The following is a 22,518-nucleotide window of genomic DNA, read 5'->3' as shown; positions in this document are numbered from 1 at the left end:
GGGTGGCCCTCCAGGCTGGTGGGAGGGGAAACTGGCGTCAGACCCCTGAGTGCTGAGTGCCCCTAGGTGGGCCCCTGAGCCTGCATGGCCTCTGGGCTGTGGTGGGCATCCGTGGCGGTGCTGGACATCCCTTCTCCCCGGGAAGCGTGCCAAGCACCGGGCTGCTTGCCCGGGAGTGCCAGCTGCTCTTGCCAACCCCTCACCCTGGCTTCCGGCTTCTCAAATCTGCTCCTGTGCCCACGTGGACGCTGACGTGGCCATCCGGCTCACATCACGTCTGCCTGCGCGCTCCATCCCCGTGGGACCTCAGCAGGGACGTTTCTTCATGTTTCCTCTTGTGGCCAAGGGTCTTGCCCTGTGGGAGAGGCGTGGCCTAGTGTAGGTAGGCGTGGCCTTACTGGAGGCGTGGCCGCTTAGGGGCGTGATTTGTATGAATGGGAGGCGTGGCCAAGGGTATTGCTTAAGAAAGGGGCGTGGCCTTATTGGACGTGTTCTTGGGGGCGTGGCCTCATAGGTGAGACATATCCTTATATGGGTGGGAGGCGTGGCCAAGTGTATTGCCCTGTGTGGGAGGCGTGGCCTTATTGGAGGTGTGGCCCCAAATGGGGCGGGTCCTTGTATGGTGGGAGGAGTGGCCAGGCCTGTGGGGGATGCATGGCCAGGGCCAGTGCCCTGAGGGGAGGCGTGGCCTTGACTGCGTGAGAGGCGTGGCCTTGCTGGGGAGGCGTGGGCAGGGGCAGTACGCTGGGGGAGGCATGGCCTTGTCTGTGTGGGAGGCGTGACCTAGGTTGGGGGGCATAGCCAGAACAGTGCCCTGTGGGGAGGCGTGGCCTTTCTGGGGGCATGGCCAGGGGCAGTGCCCTGTGGGAAGGTGTGGCCTTGTCTGGGTGGCAGGCGTGGCTTGCTGGGGAGGCGTGGCCAGGGGCGTTTCCCTGTGGGGAGGCGTGGCTTTGTTTGGATAGGAGGCGTGGCTTGCTGGGGAGGCGTGGCCATGGGTGTTTCCCTGTGGGGAGGCGTGGCTTTGTTTGGATAAGAGGCGTGGCTTGCTTGGGGGCGTGGCCATGGGTGTTTCCCTGTGGGGAGGCGTGGCTTTGTTTGAATAGGAGGCGTGGCTTGCTGGGGAGGCGTGGCCAGGGGCTTTTCCCTGTGGGGAGGCGTGGTCTTGTCTGGGTGGGGGCGTGGCCTAGTGGGAGGCGTGACCAGGGGGCGGTGCCTGGCAGTGTCCTTGCAGCGGAGGCCGTGCAGGACCCTGCAGGCGTGGGCAGCAGCAGGAGGCGGTGGTCTCCTGCTGCCCGCGTGTCCCCCTGACCCCCGTGTGTCCCGCAGGAAGATGCGGCGCGTGCTCCTTTGCCTGCTCTGGCTGCTGCGGGCGGCGCGCGGCCAGGCGGCGTCCAGGCCCAACATCGTGCTGCTCATGGCTGACGACCTGGGCATCGGGGACCCCGGCTGCTACGGCAACACGACCCTCAGGTGGGCGCCGGCCCGAGCGGCGGGAGGGGCCCCGGGGACGCGGGCACGGCACACAGGGGCCTTCCAGGCTCACCTGGTGCAGGCCCAGGGCACACGCATGCACACACGTGTGCACACAGAGACACACAGAGACACATGCACACAGACATACACACTGACAAACGAACACGCACACAGGCACGCACTGACACTGACACATGCATGCACACACACAGACGCACAGACCCACGCATGCACACGCAGACACACGCATGCACACACAGGGACATACAGGCATATACTCGCACACATGCACACAAACATGCACACACGCACACAAACATGCACGCACACGTGTGCATACACAGACACACAGAGACAGCCATATGCACACACACGCATGCACCCAGACACACACACGGACACACATGCATAGATGCAGACACACACGCACACACACATATGCAATAGAAAAGCAGATCCGCATAGATCAGTCATGCACACAGACACAAGCACACGTGCAACAGAAATACATGCACATGCACACGGAGGCTCACATGCAGAGAGAAACACGATGTGTGCATGAATACAGAAACAGACATAGACACAGCTACACAGAGACAGACGGACGCACACACAGAGGCGCAAACACACACATAAGTACACCTGCAACAGAAATATATACAGGTACACAGATCAGTCATGCACACACACATGCACTCAGATGCTCAGGAATACACACAGTAAACACACACACACAACAGGAACACACATGCATATACACCCAGGTATGCATACAGACACGCAAACATAGAAATACAAGTGCAAACACATGCACGGATCCAGAAACAGAGGGACGGACACACATAGAAGTAGACACACATATACAAAAACAGACACAAACACACTGATCCCACAGACGCAGCTGCAGCCATACACACAGAAACACAGAGACACACACTCACAAATACATGCAGGCACACAAACACACCCAGAGACATGCACGCGACCATAACACAGATCCACAAGCACACACGTACAACGGAAACACGCAGACACGCACAGGCATACACACAGAAATACAGAGACGCACACGTGTCGCAGGCATTTGGCAGACACGCACAGGCATGCACAGACGCGCACCCGCATATAGACACAGACACGCACAGACACCCAGAGAGGCAGATATGCACAGGCATACATGCAGACACGCACAGGCGCACACACACACAGACATACAGAGACACACACAGGCTGCAGACCCATGTCAGACACGCACAGGCACGCACACACGCACGTAGACACAGACACGCACAGACACCCAGAGAGGCAGATGTGCACAGGCGTACGCACAGACACACACACAGACGCGCACATGCACATAGACACAGACACGCACAGACACCCAGAGAGGCAGATATGCACAGGCATACATGCAGACACGCACAGGCACACACACACAGACATACAGAGACACACACAGGCTGCAGACCCATGGCAGACACGCACAGGCACGCACACACGCACATAGACACAGACACACACAGACACCCAGAGAGGCAGATGTGCACAGGCGTACGCACAGACACACACACAGACGCGCACACGCACATAGACACAGACACCCAGAGAGGCAGATATGCACATGTGTACACACCGATACACACAGACACCCAGAGACGCAGGTATGCACAGGCGCACATGCAGACACACCCAGACAGAGAAACATGCACGCAGACCACACACACAGACACACACACACACAGAGAGCGGGCCATGGTGGAAACCTTGGGAGGGTGTGTGTGTGTGTGTGTGTGTGTGTGTGTGTTTGCACTTGTGTTTGGTTGCTGTGTGGCCTTGTGTCCTGTGCAGGAGTGACCAGAGGGAGGCCTGGCTTGCAGCACCCGGGCGCAGGGGGCCTCAGGCCGGCCCCGCTCACTCGGACCCCTCTCCCCACAGGACCCCCAATATCGACCGGCTGGCGGCCGGCGGGGTGAAGCTCACGCAGCACCTGGCGGCCTCTCCGCTCTGTACCCCGAGCCGGGCGGCCTTCCTCACGGGCCGCTACCCCATCCGGTCAGGTAACCCGCCACCGACCCCCGCCCCGGCCCTCGCTGGTCCTTCCTCCTGGGCCCCGCGGCCCGCCGTGGAGACTCACCGGCCTGCTGGCCCTGTGTTCCGCAGGGATAGCCTCGCGGTCTCGAGTGGGCGTGTTCATCTTCACGGCGTCCTCTGGCGGCCTCCCGCCCGGCGAGGTCACCTTCGCCAAGCTGCTCCGGGAGCAAGGCTACCACACGGCGCTCGTGGGTAGGCAGTGCCCTGGGGGGTGGCCGGGGGACTCTCGGTGGCGGTGGGCAGGGCAGGGGTGAGGCGGGGCGGGGAAGCTTCTGTGCCCAGGGGAGCAGCAGCCCCGGCTGGGAGTGAGGTTCCCAGGAACCCGTCGTCCTCAGTGGCCACGTGTCCGCAGGGAAGTGGCACCTGGGCGTGCACTGTGCCGACACCAGCGACTTCTGCCACCACCCGCTGAGCCACGGGTTCGAGCACTTCTACGGGCTGCCGCTGACCAACCTGCGGGACTGCAAGCCGGGTGCGGGCAGCGTGTTCGGCACGGGCGTGCGGCTGCTGGTGTTCGTGCCGCTGCAGGGGCTGGCCATCGCGCTGGTGACGCTGGCCGCCCTGCAGCGCCTGGGCCTCCTGCGCGTGCCCCCGCTGGTGTTCGGGCTGCTGCTGGCGGCCGCCGCCGCCCTGCTGGCCCTGCTCGTGGCCTTCCTGCACACCTACCGCCCGCTCAACTGCTTCCTCATGCGCGGCCGCGACATCACGCAGCAGCCGCTGAGCTACGAGCGGCTCACCCAGAGGCTCACGGCCGAGGCCACCCAGTACCTGCGCCGGTGAGTGAGTGGCGGCCGCGGGGGACAAGCTCGGGTCCCGGGGGGAGCAGGACACGGGGGTGGAGGGATGCAGGGCGGAGGGGAGGAGGGCGTGCGGGAGGGAGAGGGGAGGGATGAAGGAGGCAGGGCAGTGGTCCGGTGGAATTAATGAAGGATGCAGGGGTGTGGAAGGCGGGATGAAGGGTGCAGGGGTGTGGAGGGTGGGATGAAGGATGGCAAACGGGTGTGGAGGAAGGGATGAAGGATGCAGGGGTGTGGAGTGAGGGCATGAAGGGTGCAGGGGTGTGGAGGGCATGATGAAGGGTGCAGGGGTGTGGAGGGCGGGATGAAGGATGCCGGACAGGGGTGTGGAGGGAGGGCATGAAGGATGCAGGGGGAGGGTGGAGGGAGAAATGAAGGATGCAGGGCAGAGGTGTGGAGGGCAGGATGAAGGAGGCAGGGCAGGGGTGTGGAGGGAGGGCGTGAAGGGTGCAGGGAAGGGGTGTTGAGGGTGGGATGAAGGAGGCAGGGCAGGAGTGTGGAGGGCGGGGATGAAGGATGCAGGGGTGTGGAGGGAGGGCATGAAAGATGCAGGGAAGGGGTGTGGAGTGCGAGATGAAGTTTGCAGGGCCGTGGTTTGGAGGAATGAATGATGGATGCAGGGGTGTGGAGGGCGGGATGAGGGATGCAGGGGTGTGAAGGGCGGGATGAAGGATGCCGGACAGGGGTGTGGAGGGAGGGCATGAAGGATGATGCAGGGGGAGGATGGAGGGAGAAATGAAGGATGCAGGGCAGAGGTGTGGAGGGCGGGATGAAGGATGCCAGGCAGGGGTGTGGAGGGAGGGCGTGAAGGGTGCAGGGGGAGGGTAGAGGGAGGGATGAAGGATGCCGGGCAGGGGTATAGAGGGCGGGATAAAGTGTGCAGGGGTGTGAAGGGCGGGATGAAGGATGCAGGGCAGGGGGGTGGAGGAGGGATAAAGGATGTCGGGCAGGAGTATGGAGAGAGGGCTGAAGGATGCAGGAGTGTGGAGGGACGGATGAAGGATTCAAAGCAGGGGTGTGGAGGGACGGATGAGGGCGCAGGGGTGTGGAGGGAGGGATGCTGGGGGAGGGTGGAGGGAGGGATGAAGGGTGCAGGGTAGGGGTGTGGAGGGCGGGATGAAGGATGCCGAGCAGGGGGTGTGGAGGGAGGGCTGAAGGATGCAGGGGTGTGGAGGGAGGGATGAGGGTGCAGGGGTGTGGAGGGAGGGATGAGGGTGCAGGGAGAGGGTGAAGGGAGGGATGAAGGGTGCTGGGCAGGGGTATAGAGGGAGGGATAAAGTGTGCAGGGGTGTGAAGGGCGGGATGAAGGATGCAGGGCAGGGGGGTGGAGGAAGGGATGAGGGTGCAGGGGTGTGGAGGGTGGAATAAAGGGTGCAGAGCTGGGGTGTGGAGGGACGAATGAGGGTGCAGGGGTGTGGAGGGAGGGATGCCGGGGGAGGGTGGAGGGAGGGATGAAGGGTGCAGGGGTGTGGAGGGAGGGATGAGGGTGCAGGGGTGTGGAGGGAGGGATGAGGGTGCAGGGGTGTGGAGGGAGGGATGAGGGTGCAGGGGTGTGGAGGGAGGGCTGAAGGATGCAGGGGTGTGGAGGGAGGGATGAGGGTGCAGGGGTGTGGAGGGAGGGGTGAGGGTGCAGGGGTGTGGAGGGAGGGATGAAGGGTGCAGGGAGAGGGTGGAGGGAGGGATGAAGGGTGCTGGGCAGGCGTATAGAGGGAGGGGTAAAGTGTGCAGGGGTGTGGCGGGAGGGATGGAGGATGCAGGGGGAGGGTGGAGGGAGGGATGAAGGGTGCAGGGCAGGGGCGTGGAGGGCGAGGCTGATGGGCGCAGGGCAGGGGCGCCCCAGCTACCGTGCGGGTCGTGCTGACGCCTGCCGGTCACGTGTGTGAGGAGGATCCCGGGACACGCTTCCGTGTGGTTCTCTTGGTGTGGGGACTCCCCCGGCAGTGCTCGGGGCTCATTCCTCCAGGACCCTCGGGGATGCCGGGGCTGGACCCGGGTGGGCCGGGGCCGGGCTTCCCGCGGGGCCTCACCGTGCCGCCCGCCCGCCCGCCCGCGTGTGCCCACAGGAACGCGGGGTCGCCCTTCCTGCTGCTGGTGTCGTACCTGCAGGTGCACACGGCCCTCTTCGCGGGGCCCGACTTCGCCGGCAGGAGCCGCCACGGCGCCTACGGGGACGCGGCCGAGGAGATGGACTGGAGCGTGGGTGAGTGGACGCGGGCGGGCGGGCAGCTGCCCGGCGAGACTCGTTGTGGGGTGTGTGTGTCTGCGTGTGTGACTGTGTTGTGAGTGTGTGTTTCTCTGTGTGTGTGAGAGAGGGTGCGTCTGTGTGTGGTGGGGGTTTGGGGCGGGCGTGGGGTTGTGTCCACGTGTGTGTGTGTGTTTCTGTGGGGGGGTTGTGGGAGTGGGGCGAGTGTCCGTGTGTGAGAGAGGGTGTGAGTCTGTGTGTCGCGGTGCGACTGTGTGTGTATATGACTGGGTGTGTGTGGGAGAGACGGTGTGTCTGTCTGTGGGGGTCTGTGAGTATTGCCGGGTGCGTGTGTGTGTATGTGTTGTGTCTGCGTTCTGTGTGTGTGACTTGGTGTATTTGTGCATGCATGGATGTGTGTGTCTGTATCTCTGCGTGTCTGGGTGTGTATTTGTGTATGAAGGAGTGTATGTATGTGTGTTCGTGTATGCCTGTGTGTATTTGTGTGCATATGTCTGTGTGTATTTGCGTGCGTGAGAGATAGATGGTGTGTGCCTGTGTGTGTCTGTGTGTCAGTGTGTGTATTTGTGTGTGAGAGACGGTGTGTGCCTGTGTGTCTGTTTGTGTGAGAGAGATGGCATGTGCCTGTGGGTCTGTGTGTCTGTGTGTCAGTGTGTCTGTATTTGTGTGTGTCTGTGTATGTATTAGTGTGTGTGTCTGTGTATTTGTGTGTACCTGTGTGAGAGAGATGGCATGTGCCTGTGAGTCTGTGTGTCAGTGTGTCTGTATCTGTGTGTGTCTGTGTATGTATTAGTGTATGGGGTGTGTGTGTGTCTGTGTGTTTGTGTGTATTTGTGTCTGTGTATATTTTTGTGTGTCTGTGTGTGGCGTGTGAATGTGCGTGGGTGAGTGTATGCACGTGTGTGAATACGGATGTGCGATGAATGTGTAAGTGTGCATGCGTGAACATGCATGTGCTGTGTGAAGACATGTGTGTGTACATGTGTTAGTGTGTGTCTGCATGTGTCTCTGTGTCTGTGTGTATTTGTCTCTGTGTAGTGATGTGTGTGTGTCTGTGTGTGTCTGTGTATTTGTGTGTATCTGTGTGAGAGAGATGGCATGTGCCTGTGAGTCTGTGTGTCTGTGTGTCAGTGTGTCTGTATCTGTGTGTGTCTGTGTATGTATTAGTGGATGGGCTGGGTGTGTGTCTGTGTATTTGTGTGTATTTGTGTCTGTGTATATTTTTGTGTGTCTGTGTGTATGTGTGTGGCGTGTGAATGTGCGTGGGTGAGTGTATGCACGTGTGTGAATACGGATGTGCTGTGAATGTGTAAGTGTGCATGCATGAACATGCATGTGCTGTGTGAAGATGTGTGTGTACATGTGTTAGTGTGTGTCTTTGTGTGTCTCTGTGTCTGTATTTGTGTCTCTGTGTAGTGATGTGTGTGTCTGTGTATTTGTGTGCATATATGTTAGTGTGTGTGTCTGTGTGTGTTGTGTGTGTGTTGTGTGTGTGTGTATGTTTCAGTGGGTGGGTCCTTCCTGGGGGGCGGGAGATGGCGTGGAGGATGCAGGGCAGGGGGGAGAGAGGGCGAGGGGGCGCAGCGGGAGGGTGGCGGGAAGGAGAGAGGGACAGTGCTCAAGGTCACAGCAGGAGACTCCTGGCTCAGTGCTCAGGGTCACGGAAAGTGAACTCCTGACTCCGTGCTCAAGGTCACGGCAGGTGACTCCTGGCTCAGTGCTCAAAGTCATAGCAGGCAACTCCTGGCTCAGTGCTCAGGGCATAGCAGGTGACTCCTGGCTGTGTGTTCAGGGTCACGGAAAGCGAACTCCTAACTCAGTGCTCAAGGTCACAGCAGGCGACTCCTGGATCAGTGCTCGAGGTCACGGAAGGCAACTCCTGAGTCAGTGCTCAAGGTCACAGTTGGCAACTCCTGGATTAGTGGTGCTCAGGATCACAGATGGCGACTCCTGGCTCAGTGCTCAGGGTCACAGAAAGTGAACTCCTGACTCAGTGCTCAAGGTCACAGCAGGAAACGCCTGGCTTAGTGCTCAAGATCACGGCAGATGACTCCTGCCTCAGTGCTCAGGATCATAGCAGACGACTCATGCCTCAGTGCTCAATGTCACAGAAGGCAAACTCCTGGCTCAGTGCACAAGGTCCTAGCAGGCGACTCCTGGCTCAGTGCTCAGGGTCACAACAGGCGACTCCTTCTCAGTGCTCACAGTCATGGAAGGCAAGTCCCAACTCAGTGCTCAAAGTTATAGCAGGGGACTCCTGGCTTAGTGCTCGGGGTCACGGCAGGTGACTCCTGACTCAGTGCTCAAGTTGACAGCAGGCGACTCCTGGCTCAGTGTTCAGAGTCACGAAAATGAACTCCTGGCTCAGTGCTCAAGGTCATGGCAAGTGACTCCTGGATCAGTGCTCAGGGTCATGGAAGGCGAACTCCTGGCTCAGTGCTCAAAGTTATAGCAGGTGACTCCTGGGTTAGTGCTCAGGGTTGCAGGAGGAAACTCCTGACTCAGTGCTCAGGGTCATGGAAAGCAAACTCCTGACTCAGTGCTCAAGGTCACAGCAGGCGACTCTTGGCTCAGGTTCAAGGTCACGGCAGGCGACTCCTGGCTCAGTGCTCAGGGTCACGAAAATGAACTCCTGGCTCAGTGCTCAACGTCATGGAAAGTGAACTCCTGGCTCAGTGCTCAAAGTTATAGCAGGCGACTCCTGGGTTAGTGCTCAGGGTCATGGCAGGTGACTTCTGGCTCAGTCCTTAAGATCATGGCAGGTGACTCCTGGCTCAGTGCTCAGGGTCACAGCAGGCAACTCTTGGCTCAGTACTCAGGGTCACGGCAGGTGACTCCTGGCTTAGTGCTCCAGGTCACGGAAGGCAAGTCCTGACTCAGTGCTCAAAGTCACAGAGGCAACTCCTGGCTCAGTGCTCAGGGTCACGGAAAGTGAACTCCTGGTTCAGTGCTCAAAGTTATAGCAGGCGACTCCTGGCTCAGTGCTCAAGGGCATAGCAGGTGGCTCCTGGCTATGTGTTCAGGGTCATGGAAAGCGAACTCCTGACTCAGTGCTCAAAGTCACTGCAGGTGACTGCCTGGCTCAGTGCACAAGGTCATAGCAGGCGACTCCTGGTTTAGTACTCAGGGTCACGAAAGCGAACTCCTGGCTCAATGCTCAAGGCCAGTGCTCAGGGTCACAGCAGGCCACTCCTGGCTCAGTGCTCCAGGTCATGGCAGGCAACTCCTGGCTCAGTGCTCCAAGTTATAGGAGGCGACTCTTGGCTCAGTGCTCAAGGTCACAGATGGCAAATCCTGGCTTAGTGCTCAGGGTCCCGGCAGGTGACTCCTGGCTCAGTGCTTAAGGTCAAAGATGGCGACTCCTGGCTTAGTGCTCAGGGTCATGGAAAGCGAACTCCTGACTCAGTGCTCAAGGTCCCTTCATCCCTCTTTCCCTCCTTCCTCCCTCCCTTCCTTCCTTCCTTCCTCCCTTTCCTCCCTCCGTCGTCCCTCCCTCTCCCTCCACACGTGCCGCGGGCAGCCTGGGCAGTGCCCCTGGGCAGCAGTGGACGTTTCCAGCGTGTCCCAGCTGTGAGCACTGAGGGCCTCCCGGCGGGAGCGAGCGGGCACCTCCCCGGGTCCCTGGCGCCTGCGGGCTCTGCCCGACTCCGCACCCCCCCCACACACAGCTGACCCTTGCCCTTCGGAGCCCCTAAGCTGTGCTGGCCTGTTGCCGAGTGTTGAGTGTGTGTGTGTGTATTTGTGTGAGAGAGAGAGAGAGACAGAGACAGAGAGAGACAGAGACAGAGAGACAGACAAAGACAGATAGAGACAGGCGGACAGAGACAGAGAGAGACACACAGAGACAGAGAGACAAACACGGAGAGAGACAGACAGAAAGAGACACAGACACAGAGACATAGACACGGACAGACAGAGAGAGACAGAGACAGTCAGAGACAGATACAGAGAGATAGAGACAGAGAGAGACAGAGACAAAGACAGATACAGAGAGAGAGAGAGAGAGAGACAGAGAGAGTCACAGACAGAGACGGACAAAGACAGAGAGAGCCAGATAGAGACAGAGAGAGAGACAGGGAGACAGAGAAAGACAGACAGAGACAGGCAGACAGAGACAGATACAGAGAGAGACACACAGAGACAGAGAGACAAACACGGAGAGAGACAGACGGAAAGAGACACTGACACAGAGATATAGACATGGACAGGCAGAGAGACAGAAAGTCAGAGACAGATGCAGAGACATAGAGAGACAGAGACAGGCACACAGACACAGACAGACAGATACAGAGAAAGAGGCAGACAGAGACATAGAGACACAGACACAGACAGAGATAGACAAATAGAGACAGGCAGATGGAGACAGGTACAGAGAGAGACACAGAGAGACAGAGAAACAGAGAGACAGACAGAAAGAGAGATATAGGCATGGACAGACAGAGAGACCATCAGAGACAGAGACAGACAGAGAGAGAGAACCAGAGAGACAGACAAACACAGAGACAGATACAGAGAGAGACACAGAGAGAGACGGAGAAACAAACACAGAGACAGACAGAAAGAGACGCAGACACGGAGATATAGACATGGACAGACAGTGAGACAGAGACAGAGAAAGTCAGAGAGATACAGAGAGATAGACAGAGACAGACAGAGAGAGAGACAGAGACAAAGACAGAGAAAGAGACAGAGAGAGTCACAGACAGAGACAGACAAAGACAGAGCGAGGCAGATAGAGACAGAGACAGAGAGACAGACAACACTTTAGTGTTGATTGCAGATCAGTCACTGCCGGCGTGGGGCGTGGAACCGGGCTCCTCGCAGAGAGCAGAGCACCAGGGACAGAGTCCAACTCACTGCAGCCAGGCAGGAGGTCTGGGCGCAGAAGCCGGTGTGCAGGGCACAGGGCCGAGTGGGGCGGGCAACCCTGGCTGCTGTGTTCAGCACAGGCGCCTCCTGCAGGCTTGGCCCATCAGCCGTGGCCGGGATTCTCCGCCACGCCCTGACTCCGAGCACACGGCCACCGTCAGTGGCTTCCTCGTGGCCCCGGGTGTGGGCAGGAGGAAGGGGCAGCAAGGGTCTGGAACTGTGACCAGGGAGGACTAGGGGTTGCTCGCTCAGATTCTTGTACAATTTTCTTTTAAAAAAAAAAAATCTAAATGGTCTCAAATCCATGCCGATCTCTGGAAATCATTTTCTTGAGAGCCCCTGTGGTCTGTGGGTGCCACTTTCCCAGAAAACGGTGAGGTGGCCGCCTCGGAATCTTCTAGACTACTTGAAGGTCACTTGTCCCGAGGGGACGAGAAGACTTGGAGGTCGCTGGTCCTGCGGTTTCTCGAGTACTCTGAGCTGTCTCAGCCTCCTGCTTGCCGGTACTTTGCCGTCACAGAGGCTCGTTTTTCTAGAATACGGTACAAGTCCAGTGCGGTTGCCTAGAATAAAGGGAGAGCTCAGATTGTTCTAGAATAGTGTGAGAACTCTGCAGGTTCCATGCTCTAGAACACAGCAAGAACTCTGGAGATTTTTTTTTGCTCTACAATGTGGCGATGCCTCTGGATTCCAGTTGCTCTAGAGTACTGTGAGGAATCTGGAGGTTGATTGCTCTAGAACCCGTGAAACCCCTGGGCTCTGCTCTAGACCATGGTGGGAGCTCTGGACTCTGCTCTAGAATACTGTGCAGACCCATGTCTGCTCTAGAATACTGTGAGAACTCTGGATGGAGGTTGATTGCTCTGGAACACATGAAAACGCTAGGCTCTGCTCTAGAACACTGCAAGGACTCTGGAGTCAGCTCTAGAATACTCCAAGGCTCTGATCTAGAACAATGCAAGGACTTTGGAGGTTTGGTGATCCAGAATACTGTGAGAACTCTGGATGGAGGCTGATTGCTCTGGAACACATGAAAATGCTAGGCTCTGCTCTAGAACACTGCAAGGACTCTGGAGTCTGCTCTTGTATACTCCAAGGCTCTGATTGATCTAGAATAATGCGAGAACTTTGGAGGTTTGGTGATCCAGAATACTGTGAGAACTCTGGATGGAGATTGATTGCTCTGGAACACATGAAAACGCTAGGCTCTGCTCTAGAACACTGCAAGGACTCTGGAGTCAGCGCTAGAATACTCCAAGGTTCTGATCTAGAACAATGTGAGGACTTTGGAGGTTTGGTGATCTAGAATACCCTGAGAACTCTGGATGGAGGTTGATTGCTTCAGAACACATAAAAACGCTAGACTCTGCTCCAGAATACTGCAAGGACTCTGGAGTCTGCTCTAGTATCTTCCAAGGCTCTGATTGATCTAGAATAATGTGAGGACCTTGGAGGTTTGGTGATCCAGAATACTGTGAGAACTCTGGATTCCGGTTGCTCTAGAACAATGTGACGATTCTGAAGGTTGATTGCTCTAGAACCCTGGGAGAAGCCTGCAGGTTGATTGCTCTCGAACATTTGAAAACTCTGAACCAGTCTAGAACGCTCTGAGGGTTTGACTGCTCTAGAATACGGTGGGGACTCTGGGCTCTGATTGTTCTAGAATACTGCAAAGACTTTGGAGGGTCATGGCTGTAGAACACTATGGTACCCCTGGATTCCAGTTGCTCTAGAGTATTGTGAGGACTCTGAGCTCTGATTGCTCTGGAACCCTGTGAGAACTCTGGAGGTTGATTGCTCTAGAACCTGTGAAACCTCTGGACTCTGCTCTAGACCATGGTGGGTGCTCTGGACTCTGCTCTAGAATACCGTGCAGACCCATGTCTTCTCTAGAATACTGTGAGAACTCTGGATGGCGGTTGATTGCTCTAGAATACATGGCAACGCTAGACTCTGCTCTAGAACACTGCAAGGACTCTGGAGTCTGCTCTAGTATACTTCAAGGCTCTGATTGACCTAGAATAACGTGAGGACTTTGGAGGTTTGGTGATCTAGAATACTGTGAGAACTCTGGATTCCGGTTGCTCTAGAACAGTGTGAAGATTCTGAAGGTTGATGGCTCTACAACCCTGGGAAAAGCCTGCAGGTTGATTGCTCTCGAACATTTGAAAACTCTGAACCAGTCTAGAACGCTCTGATGGTTTGACTGCTCTAGAATATGGTGGGGACTCTGGGCTCTGATTGTTCTAGAATACTGCAAAGACTTTAGAGGGTCATGGCTGTAGAACACTATGATACCCCTGGATTCCAGTTGCTCTAGAGTATTGTGACGACTCTGAGCTCTGATTGCTCTGGGACCCTGTGAGAACTCTGGCGGTTGATTGCTCTAGAACATGTGAAAACGCTGAAATTCTGCTCTAGAATACCGCAAGGACTCAAGGGGAATTGTCCTAGAACACGGTGAACTCTGGACTCTGCTGGCTGTGGAATATCATGAGAACGCCCGTCTCATTGCTGAAGAATACCCAGAGCATTCTGGAGCCTGGTTGTTCTAGAACACTCCAAGAAATCTGGAGCCTGGTTGTTCTAGAACACTCCAAGAATTCTGGAGCCCGATTGCTCTAGGATGCCCTGAGACCTCAGGGGAGGGGGAGGTCTCATTGCTCTAGAACCCTCCGAGAACTTTTGAGCTTCACGGCTTAGCATCCTGCAGGGACTCTTGCAGCGGATTGCTCTAGAATGTTCTAGGTGTCCGCGCCAGCTCCTGTGGGTCAGACACAGGATCTCTCTAGAACCACGGGTTTTTTTCCCCAGAATCAGGGTGCTTGTTCCCTGCCTGAGTCTTTCTGCTCCCTGCATCTGCCGTGAGGAGGTCGTCCCGATGGCGTCACTGTCGGGGGGCGTCTGGGGGGTCCGCGCCCCCCCCCCCTCCGGGGCCGCCCAGTGAGCACCCCCTGCTGACGCCGAGTCCCCGTGTCCCCTGCAGGGCAGATCCTGGACACGCTGGACGAGCTGGGCCTGGCCAACAACACCCTCGTCTACTTCACGTCGGACCAGGGGGCGCACGTGGAGGAGGTGAGCCTCAAGGGTGAAGTTCATGGCGGCAGCAACGGCATCTACAGAGGTGAGACCCCCTGTGCGGGCGGTTGGCGCAGGTTCGAGCCCCCAGACCCCACTGGGTGCCTGGCTATTTGCAGGGTGCTGCGGGCCAGGGAGGGCTCAGTGGTTAGCGCACCGTCCCGGCAGGCTGGGGGCTGCTGGCTGGGGTCCCCCCCGCCTCCCCCATGGCTCCGGGGCAACCTGATTTCTTGGGATTTCCCCTACCTCGGCCTCTTGCGATTTGTCACATGCTGTGTACCAGCACCCAGACTGTGCACCCAGCACCCAGGCTGTCCATCAGCATGCAGATTGTCCACCCAGACTGTGTTCCCAGCATCCAGACTGTGCGCTAGCACCCAGACTGTCCAAAAGCACCCAGACTGTGCACCCAGCATCCAGACTGTCCATCAGCACCCAGACTGTGCACCCCCATCACCCACTGTCTACCCAGCACCCAGACTGTCCACCCAGACTGTCCATTCAGCACCCAGACTTTGCACCCAGCACCCAGACTGTATACCTAGCACCCAGACTGTTCACCCACAACCCAGACTGTCCACCAGCACCCAGACTGTCCACCAGAATCCAGACTGTGCACCCAGAACCCAGACTGTCCACCAGCACCCAGACTATCCACCAGCACCCAGACTGTTCACCCAGCACCCAGACTGTCCACCAGCACCCAGATTGTGCACCAGCACCCAGACTGTGCACCCAGACGTCCACCAAGTACCCAGACTGTCCACCAGAATCCATACTGTTCACCTAGCACCCAGACTGTGCACCCAGCACCAAGACTGTCCACCCAGCACCCAGAATGTCCACCAAAATCCAGCTGTCCACCCAGCACCCAGACTGTCCACCAGCACCCAGAGTGTTCACCAGCACCCATACTGTGCACCAGCACTCAGACTGTCCACCAGCAACCAGTCTGTCCACCAGCACACAGACTGTGCACTCAGCACCCAGACTGTCCACCCAGCACCCAGAATGTCCACCCAGCAGACTGTCCACCAAAATCCAGACTGTTTACCCAGTACCCAGACTGTGCACCAGCACCCAGAGTGTTCACCAGCACCTACTGTCCACCCAGCACCCAGACTGTCCACCCAGACTGTCCACCAGCAACCAGTCTGTCCACCCAGCACCCAGACTGTGCACCCAGCACCTAGACTGTCCACCCAGCACCCAGACTGTCCACCCAGACTGTCCACCAGCACCCAGACTGTGCACCCAGCACCCAGAATGTCCACCCAGCACCCAGACTGTCCACCAGAATCCAGACTGTCCACCCAGCACCCAGACTGTCCGCCCCCTCAGGGTGTCCCTGGGCGGCCAGCCCTGGCCCCTGTGCCCTGCCCTGTCCTTCCCAGCTGCCCTGTGCTGCTGGCCAGGGACAGACCCTCCCGCGTCTCGCCTGCAGGGGGCAAAGGGAACAACTGGGAAGGCGGCATCCGTGTGCCCGGCATCCTGCGCTGGCCCGGGGTGCTGCCCGCCGGGGTGGAAGTGGACGAGCCCACCAGCAACATGGACATCTTCCCCACGCTGGCCGGGCTGGCCGGGGCCCCGCTGCCGGGAGACAGGTACCGAGCGCGCCTCCCTCTGTCAACCCGCGGTTCCCGTTAGCTGCCCTGTACCCCGCCCCCACCGGCAGGACACGCTCGTCCTCCGGCTGCCGGCGGTGCCCTCTGGCCAGCCCAGCGCCCACCTGTTCCCTCCCACTTTCCCACGTGCCCAGGGGACATTCCGCCCCTCTGGGCTCCTGGCAAAGTGCTCAGAATGGAGACACATCATGAGGGAAATGGGACGCGTGTCCAGGGATGGTGCGTGTGGTCCCCGGGGAAGCAGGGTGCTGGGTTGCCAAGTCTCCCTGCGTGCAGCACAGGCTGACCCGTGAGTCTGCCCAGAACGCGCGTGTGTCTTCGCAAGCGAAGGTCCTGGTGTTCTCGAAGCCGGGCGTTGGCCTGGCACGTGGCCGACCCGGGTTCGATCCCCAGCATCCCCTAGGGTCCCCTGAGCACGTCCAGGAGTCATTCCTGAGTGCAGAGCCAGGAGGGACCCCTGAGCATTGCCAGGTGGGACCCAAAAACCAAAAGAGAGAGGAAGGAAGGAAGGAAGGAAGGAGGGAGGGAGGGAGGGAGGGAGGGAGGGAGGGATGAAGGAAGGGGAAGGAAGGAAGGAAGGAAGGAAGGAGGGAGGGAGGGAGGGAGGGAGGGAGGGAGGGAGGAAGGAAGGGGAAGGAAGGAAGGAAGGAAGGAAGGAAGGAAGGAAGGAAGGAAGGAAGGAAGGAAGGAAGGGGAAGGAAGGAAGGAAGGAAGGAAGGAAGGAAGGAAGGAAGGAAAGGAAGGAAGGAAGGAAGGAAGGAAGGAAGGAAGGAAGGAAGGAAGAGGAAGGAGGGAGGGAAGGAAGGAAGGAAGGAAGGAAGGAAGGAAGGAAGGAAGGAAGAGGAGGGAGGGAAGGAAGGAAGGGAGGGAGGGAGGAAGGGGAAGGAGAAAAGGAAGGAAGGAACAGAGGGAAAAAGGGAGGAAGAAAGGAAGCAAGGAAGGAAGGAAGGAAGAAGAGAAGTGAGGAAGGAACGAAGGAGAGAAGAAAGGAAGATAGCAAGCAAGGAAGGTAGGAAGGAGAGAAGGAAAGAAGGAGGGAAGGAAGGAAGGAGGGAGAGGAGGGAAGGAAGGGAAGGAGGAGGGAAGGAAGGGAGGGAGGGAAAAAGGAAGGAAGGACAAGGAAGGAAGGAAGGAAGGAAGGAAGGAAGGGAGGGAGGGAGGGAGGGAGGGAGGGATGGAGGGAGGAAGGAAGGAAGGAAGAGGAGGGAGGGAAGGAAGGAAGGAAGGAAGGAAGAGGAGGGAGGGAAGGAAGGAAGGAAGGAAGGAAGGAAGGAAGGAAGAGGAGGGAAGGAAGGAAGGAAGGAAGGAAGGAAGGAAGGAAGGAAGGAAGAAAGGGAGGGAGGGAGGGAGGGAGGAAGGAAGGGGAAGGAGAAAAGGAAGGAACAGAGGGAAAAAGGGAGGAAGAAAGGAAGCAAGGAAGGAAGGAAGGAAGGAAGGAAGGAAGAAGAGTGAGGAAGGAACGAAGGAGAGAAGAAAGGAAGAAAGCAAGCAAGGAAGGTAGGAAGGCGAGAAGGAAGGAAGGAGGGAAGGAAGGAAGGAGGGAGAGGAGGGAAGGAAGGGAGGGAGGGAAAAAGGAAGGAAGGACGGGGAAGGAAGGAAGGAAGGAAGGAAGGAAGGAAGGAAGGAAGGAAGGGAGGGAAGGAAGGGGAGGGCTGGAGTGATAGCACAGTGGGGAGGGTGTTGGCCTGGCACACGGCCAACCCGGGTTCGATTCCCCGGCATCCCATAGGTGCCGGACCCAAAAAAGCAAAAAACAAAAAAATAAATAAATAAAGACCGTCCGTTTTTCACGGCCGACGTGGGACACGGGAAAGACAAGAGATCTTTCTGTGGGGAGCAAAGAAGGGGGTTCTCAGAGCCGCTGTTGGTTCCTTCCCTCGGGTTTTAAAAAAAGAATTAAAATTTTCAGTACTTTTTTTTTTCGAAGTGGGGGGGGAGAGGGAAGTTATTTTCTGGGCAGAATCCGCGTTTTTCAAGGGAAACCCTTGTGGGAGCTGGGGAGATAGGCAGCTCGGATCGGGGTGGGGGTCCTTTCGTCACACCACGGCCGGCCTCGGTGCCATCCCCTGCACCCCAGGAGCGATCCCTGAGCGCAGACTTGGGAATAAGCCCCCAGCGCGGCCGGGGGTCTGCCCACCCCCAAACAACAAAACGAAAGCCAAGGCAAACCCCTGACCCGGTTCCATCGCCAAAACCTGATCTGAATTGATTCTGCGGTTTTGTTTTCGTGTGTGTGTGTGTGTGTGTGTGTGTGTGTGTTCGGGTCTCATCCGGCGATGCTCTGGGGGGATTCCTCCTGGCTCTGCGCTCAGGAATGGCTCCTGGCGGTGGGCGGAGGTGATGGAGATTTGGGGAGGTGATGGAGATGGTCGTGGTGTTGCTGGTGCGGTTGCTGGTGGTGGACGGTGGCAAGGACAGACACCATGGCGACGGGTCGACGTGGCGGAGTCCCGAGGGTAGATGCGGTGACACCGTAGAGGCGGGGGCCCGGAGGCCCGAGACCTCCCCGGGGAGGCAGCATATATGGGCTGGAGGGTCGCGGGGTTCCCCGCCAGGACGGGGCACCCCCGGACAGGACCATTGCTCTCTCGCCCCCCGTCTCTGCTGCTCCCGGCTAACGGGGCCGCCCTGCGGGCTTGGGCAGGAGCCAGGACTGTCCTTCGTTCTTATTTTTAACTTCCCGATAATAGAATATTTTCCGCCCCCTGGGCCTGTGTGGGCACATGATCGATTGTGATTGTGATCGATTGTGATTGTGATCGATTGTAATTGATTGTGATTGTGATTATTGTAATTGTGATTGATTGCGATTGATTTGATTGATTGTGAGATTGATTGTGATTGATTTGGTTGATTGTGATCGTGATTGATTGTGATTGATTTGGTTGTGATTGTGATTGATTGTGATTGTGATTGATTGTGATCGTGATTGTGATTGATTTGATTTGTGATCGTGATCGATTGTGATTGATTTGATTGGTTGGATTGTGATTGATTGTGATCGATTTGATTGATTGTGATCGTGATTGATTGTGATCGATTTGATTGTGATCGTGATTGATTGTGATCGATTTGATTGACTGTGATCATGATTGATTTGATTGATAGTGATTATGATTGATTGTGATTGTGATTGATTTGATTGATTGGATCATGATTGATTGTGATTGATTTGATTGATTGTGATTGATTGTGATTGATTTGATAGATTGTGATAGATTGTGATTGTGATAGACTGTGATAGATTGTGATTGTGATTGATTGTGATTGATTTCGATTGATTTGATTGTGATTGTGATTGATTGATTGTGATTGTGATTGATTGTGATTGATTTGATTGATTGCGATTGATTTGATTGTGATTGTGATTGATTGTGATTGTGATTGATTGTGATTGATTTGATTGATTGCAATTGATTTGATTGTGATTGTGATTGATTGATTGTGATTGATTGTGATTATTTGATTGATTGTGATTGTGATTGATTTGATTGATTGTGATTGATTGCGATTGTGATTGATTGTGATTGATTTGATTGTTATTGTGATTGATTGTGGTTGATTTGGTTGATTGTGATTGATTTGATTGATTGTGATTGATTGTGGGGGGCAGCCGTCACGAGGGGCTATAATTACACGGAGGGGTTGAAGGACCCTGAATAGCTCCCCGCAGGAAATGCTGCACGGGCCAGGTCCCGCCCTTGGGCTCTGCACCCCTCAGAGCAGGCTGCCTGCCAGGGTCGGGTTCAGGGTTGCAGAATCAGAGCAGAGACCCCGGACATGGCGTTTCTCCAGGGTGGGTCTCACCCTGCCAAGGGCCACTTGGTTCCGGCCCCAAGTGTTCCTGCATCATGCGTTGGCATGTGCAGATAGTGACGGGTATGAGATTTGGAGAATTTTTGTTCTTTTTTTTAAATTTTTTTTTGCTTTTGGCGTCAAAAATGTTGTTCCGTGGTCGAGCATGGTTGTGGGTTTCATCCCCACCCGCAACCCACAGGCCATGGAAATGATGTTTCCTACTCAGCCTTAAAGAAAATTACAGCACTCCTAATAATTGTAGAACTCAGTATGGGAAAAAAATACTCAGATATTCCCCAGACGTTAAGAATGTATTAAAATATCTATAAGCATATACTTTATATAAAATCTATATTTTTAATGTCATCTATTGAAAAGTCATTTAAAGTCTTTCACACTTAAGACACACACACACCCACCACCTGGTATTTGATATTCAGTATTTTATTTGGGGAGGGGCCAGAGTGAGAGCACAGCGGGGAGGGCGTTTGCCTTGCATGTGGCCAACCCGGGTTCGATTTCTCCGTCCCTCTCGGAGAGCCTGGCAAGCTCCCAAGAGGATCCCGCCCACATGGCAGAGCCTGGCAAGCTCCCCGTGGCGTCTCCGAGATGCCAAACACAGTCACAGCGAGTCTCACCGTGGAGACGTTCCTGGTGTCCGCTCGAGCAAATTGATGAACAACGGGAGGACAGTGACAGTGACGATGATGATGACGATGATGATTATTATTTGCTTTTTGGGTCACACCCGGCGATGCTCTGGGGTCCCTCCTGGCTCTGCGCTCAGCAGTGACTCCTGGCGGTGCTCGGGGGACCCTATGGGATGCTGGGAATCTAACCCGGGTTGGCCGCGTGCAAGGCAAACACCCTCCCCGCTGTGCTATGGCTCCAGCCCCAGGGTCTCTGATCCTGACCTAGCATGCGGGCTCCCTGCCAGGGGGTGCAGAGACCTCCCACACGCCTCCTGGACAGACCCCGAGCTTCTGGTCAGAGAGAAGCTCCTGGCTGTGCCCTGAGCCTACCCGGCCTGGCCCGCCCTACCTGCGCTGCCTTGTCATCCCTGGGCAGAGCACAGGCACCCCTGGTGACCCAGCACTGCCCAGCGGGGGCCGCTGACCTCTCGCTCTGCCCGCAGGGTCATCGACGGCCGGGACCTGATGCCACTACTGCAGGGCACGCGGGAGTCCTCGGAGCACGAGTTCCTCTTCCACTACTGCAACTTCTACCTCAACGCCGTGCGCTGGCGTCCACGGAACAGTGAGTGCGGCGGAGGGCGGCGGCTGGGCAGGTGGGCGGGGGCTTCGGGTCCCCGCCCAGCTGAGGCTCAAAGGATGGAGATCAAAGGATGGTCCTTGCTGGGGGTCCAGGAGAGGCTGGCGGTCTGGGAGAGTTGACAGCAAGCGGGTACTGGACCCCTCGATGTCTCCGGGCTTGTTCCTGGGCAACTCAGCTGCCCGGGCCAACGACCCCAAGATGCCGGCACCCACCCAAGTGGTCCCCACGACTAGCGTTCCCCGAATTTTGTAGTTCCAGCCGCTTCGAGTCCCAGCGAAGCCACGCCCGGGTGACTTCCTCTGTGCCTTGCAGACAGGGTGCCGGGTGGACCCTGAGCCTCTGTGGGGCCGGGGGGCCGGCAGCGGTGTGGGCTGTGTCCTTCGTCCGCCGAGTGCCCAGCAGGAATGCCAGGGCAGAGCTTGGCTACCAGGATGGCACCGTCAGCCTTGGAGAAGACCCTGGCAATGCCACTCTGCTCTCTGTCGGGAATTGCTAGTCGTGGGGACCACGGGGTGGGCACGGTTGGCCCGGGCAGCTGAGTTGCCAAGGAACAAGCCCGGAGCCACCGAGGCAGTCCAGTCCTTTGGGAGTGTGACCGCCTGCTCGCTACGCCCGGGTGGAGTGAGAGGGAACAGTGCCCCCCAGTCCCGGCTGGCAGCGGGCACTGGGCGTGCTCTGGGCCCGCTGTGACCCTGTTGACGCTCGCCCTGCAGGCTCGTCGGTGTGGAAGGCTCAGTTCTTCACCCCCAAGTTCTCCCCCGAGGGCGCCAACGGCTGCTTCCCCACGCACATCTGCTTCTGCCACGGCCACTTCGTCACCCATCACCACCCGCCGCTGCTCTTCGACCTCTCCAGGGACCCCCGGGAGCGGACGCCGCTGACGCCGGCCACGGAGCCACAGTACGGGCAGGTGCTGGCCGCCATGCGCCAGGCCGCGGAGCGCCACGCGCGGACGCTGCAGCCGCCCGCGCCCGACCAGATGACCCTGGGCCAGCTCGTCTGGAAGCCCTGGCTGCAGATGTGCTGCTCGAGCTGGGGCGAGGCCTGCCACTGTGACCGGGAACCGCCACCGCCCCGTGGCCACTAGCCACACACGGAGCCCCGCCTGCCGGACACGGGGTGGGACTCGGGCTGGGCCCCCCGGGGATGGGCATGAATCCAGCCCGTGTTCAAGATCCTCGTGGGAGGCAGAAAGAGCAACCGGTGCACTAGGGTGCCCTGCTCACGTGGCCCGCTGCCACGTCTGCTGTCCACGGGAGCTGGGAGGGCTCTGTGTCCCCGGCCGTGCTCCGGCAAAAGGTCCAGGCGC

At 57.5% G+C, this 22,518-nt stretch overlaps 1 protein-coding gene across 1 annotated transcript; it reads left to right on the top strand.

Moving 5' to 3' along the window:
- The first annotated feature begins 1,330 nt into the window (after positions 1-1,330).
- STS (steroid sulfatase) lies at positions 1,331-22,296 on the top strand. Its single transcript, XM_056109508.1, has 9 exons — positions 1,331-1,470; positions 3,409-3,530; positions 3,634-3,756; positions 3,917-4,340; positions 6,425-6,561; positions 14,420-14,557; positions 15,956-16,115; positions 21,070-21,191; positions 21,923-22,296. The coding sequence occupies exons 1-9, from the start codon at positions 1,331-1,333 to the stop codon at positions 22,294-22,296; spliced, it is 1,740 nt and encodes a 579-aa protein (XP_055965483.1).
- The last annotated feature ends 222 nt before the right edge of the window (positions 22,297-22,518 follow it).

Source organism: Sorex fumeus, unplaced genomic scaffold, assembly GCF_029834395.1.
Source record: "Sorex fumeus unplaced genomic scaffold, SorFum_2.1 ptg000275l, whole genome shotgun sequence".
Taxonomy (NCBI): Eukaryota; Metazoa; Chordata; class Mammalia; order Eulipotyphla; family Soricidae; genus Sorex; species Sorex fumeus.
This window is presented reverse-complemented; position numbering and strand designations above follow the sequence as displayed.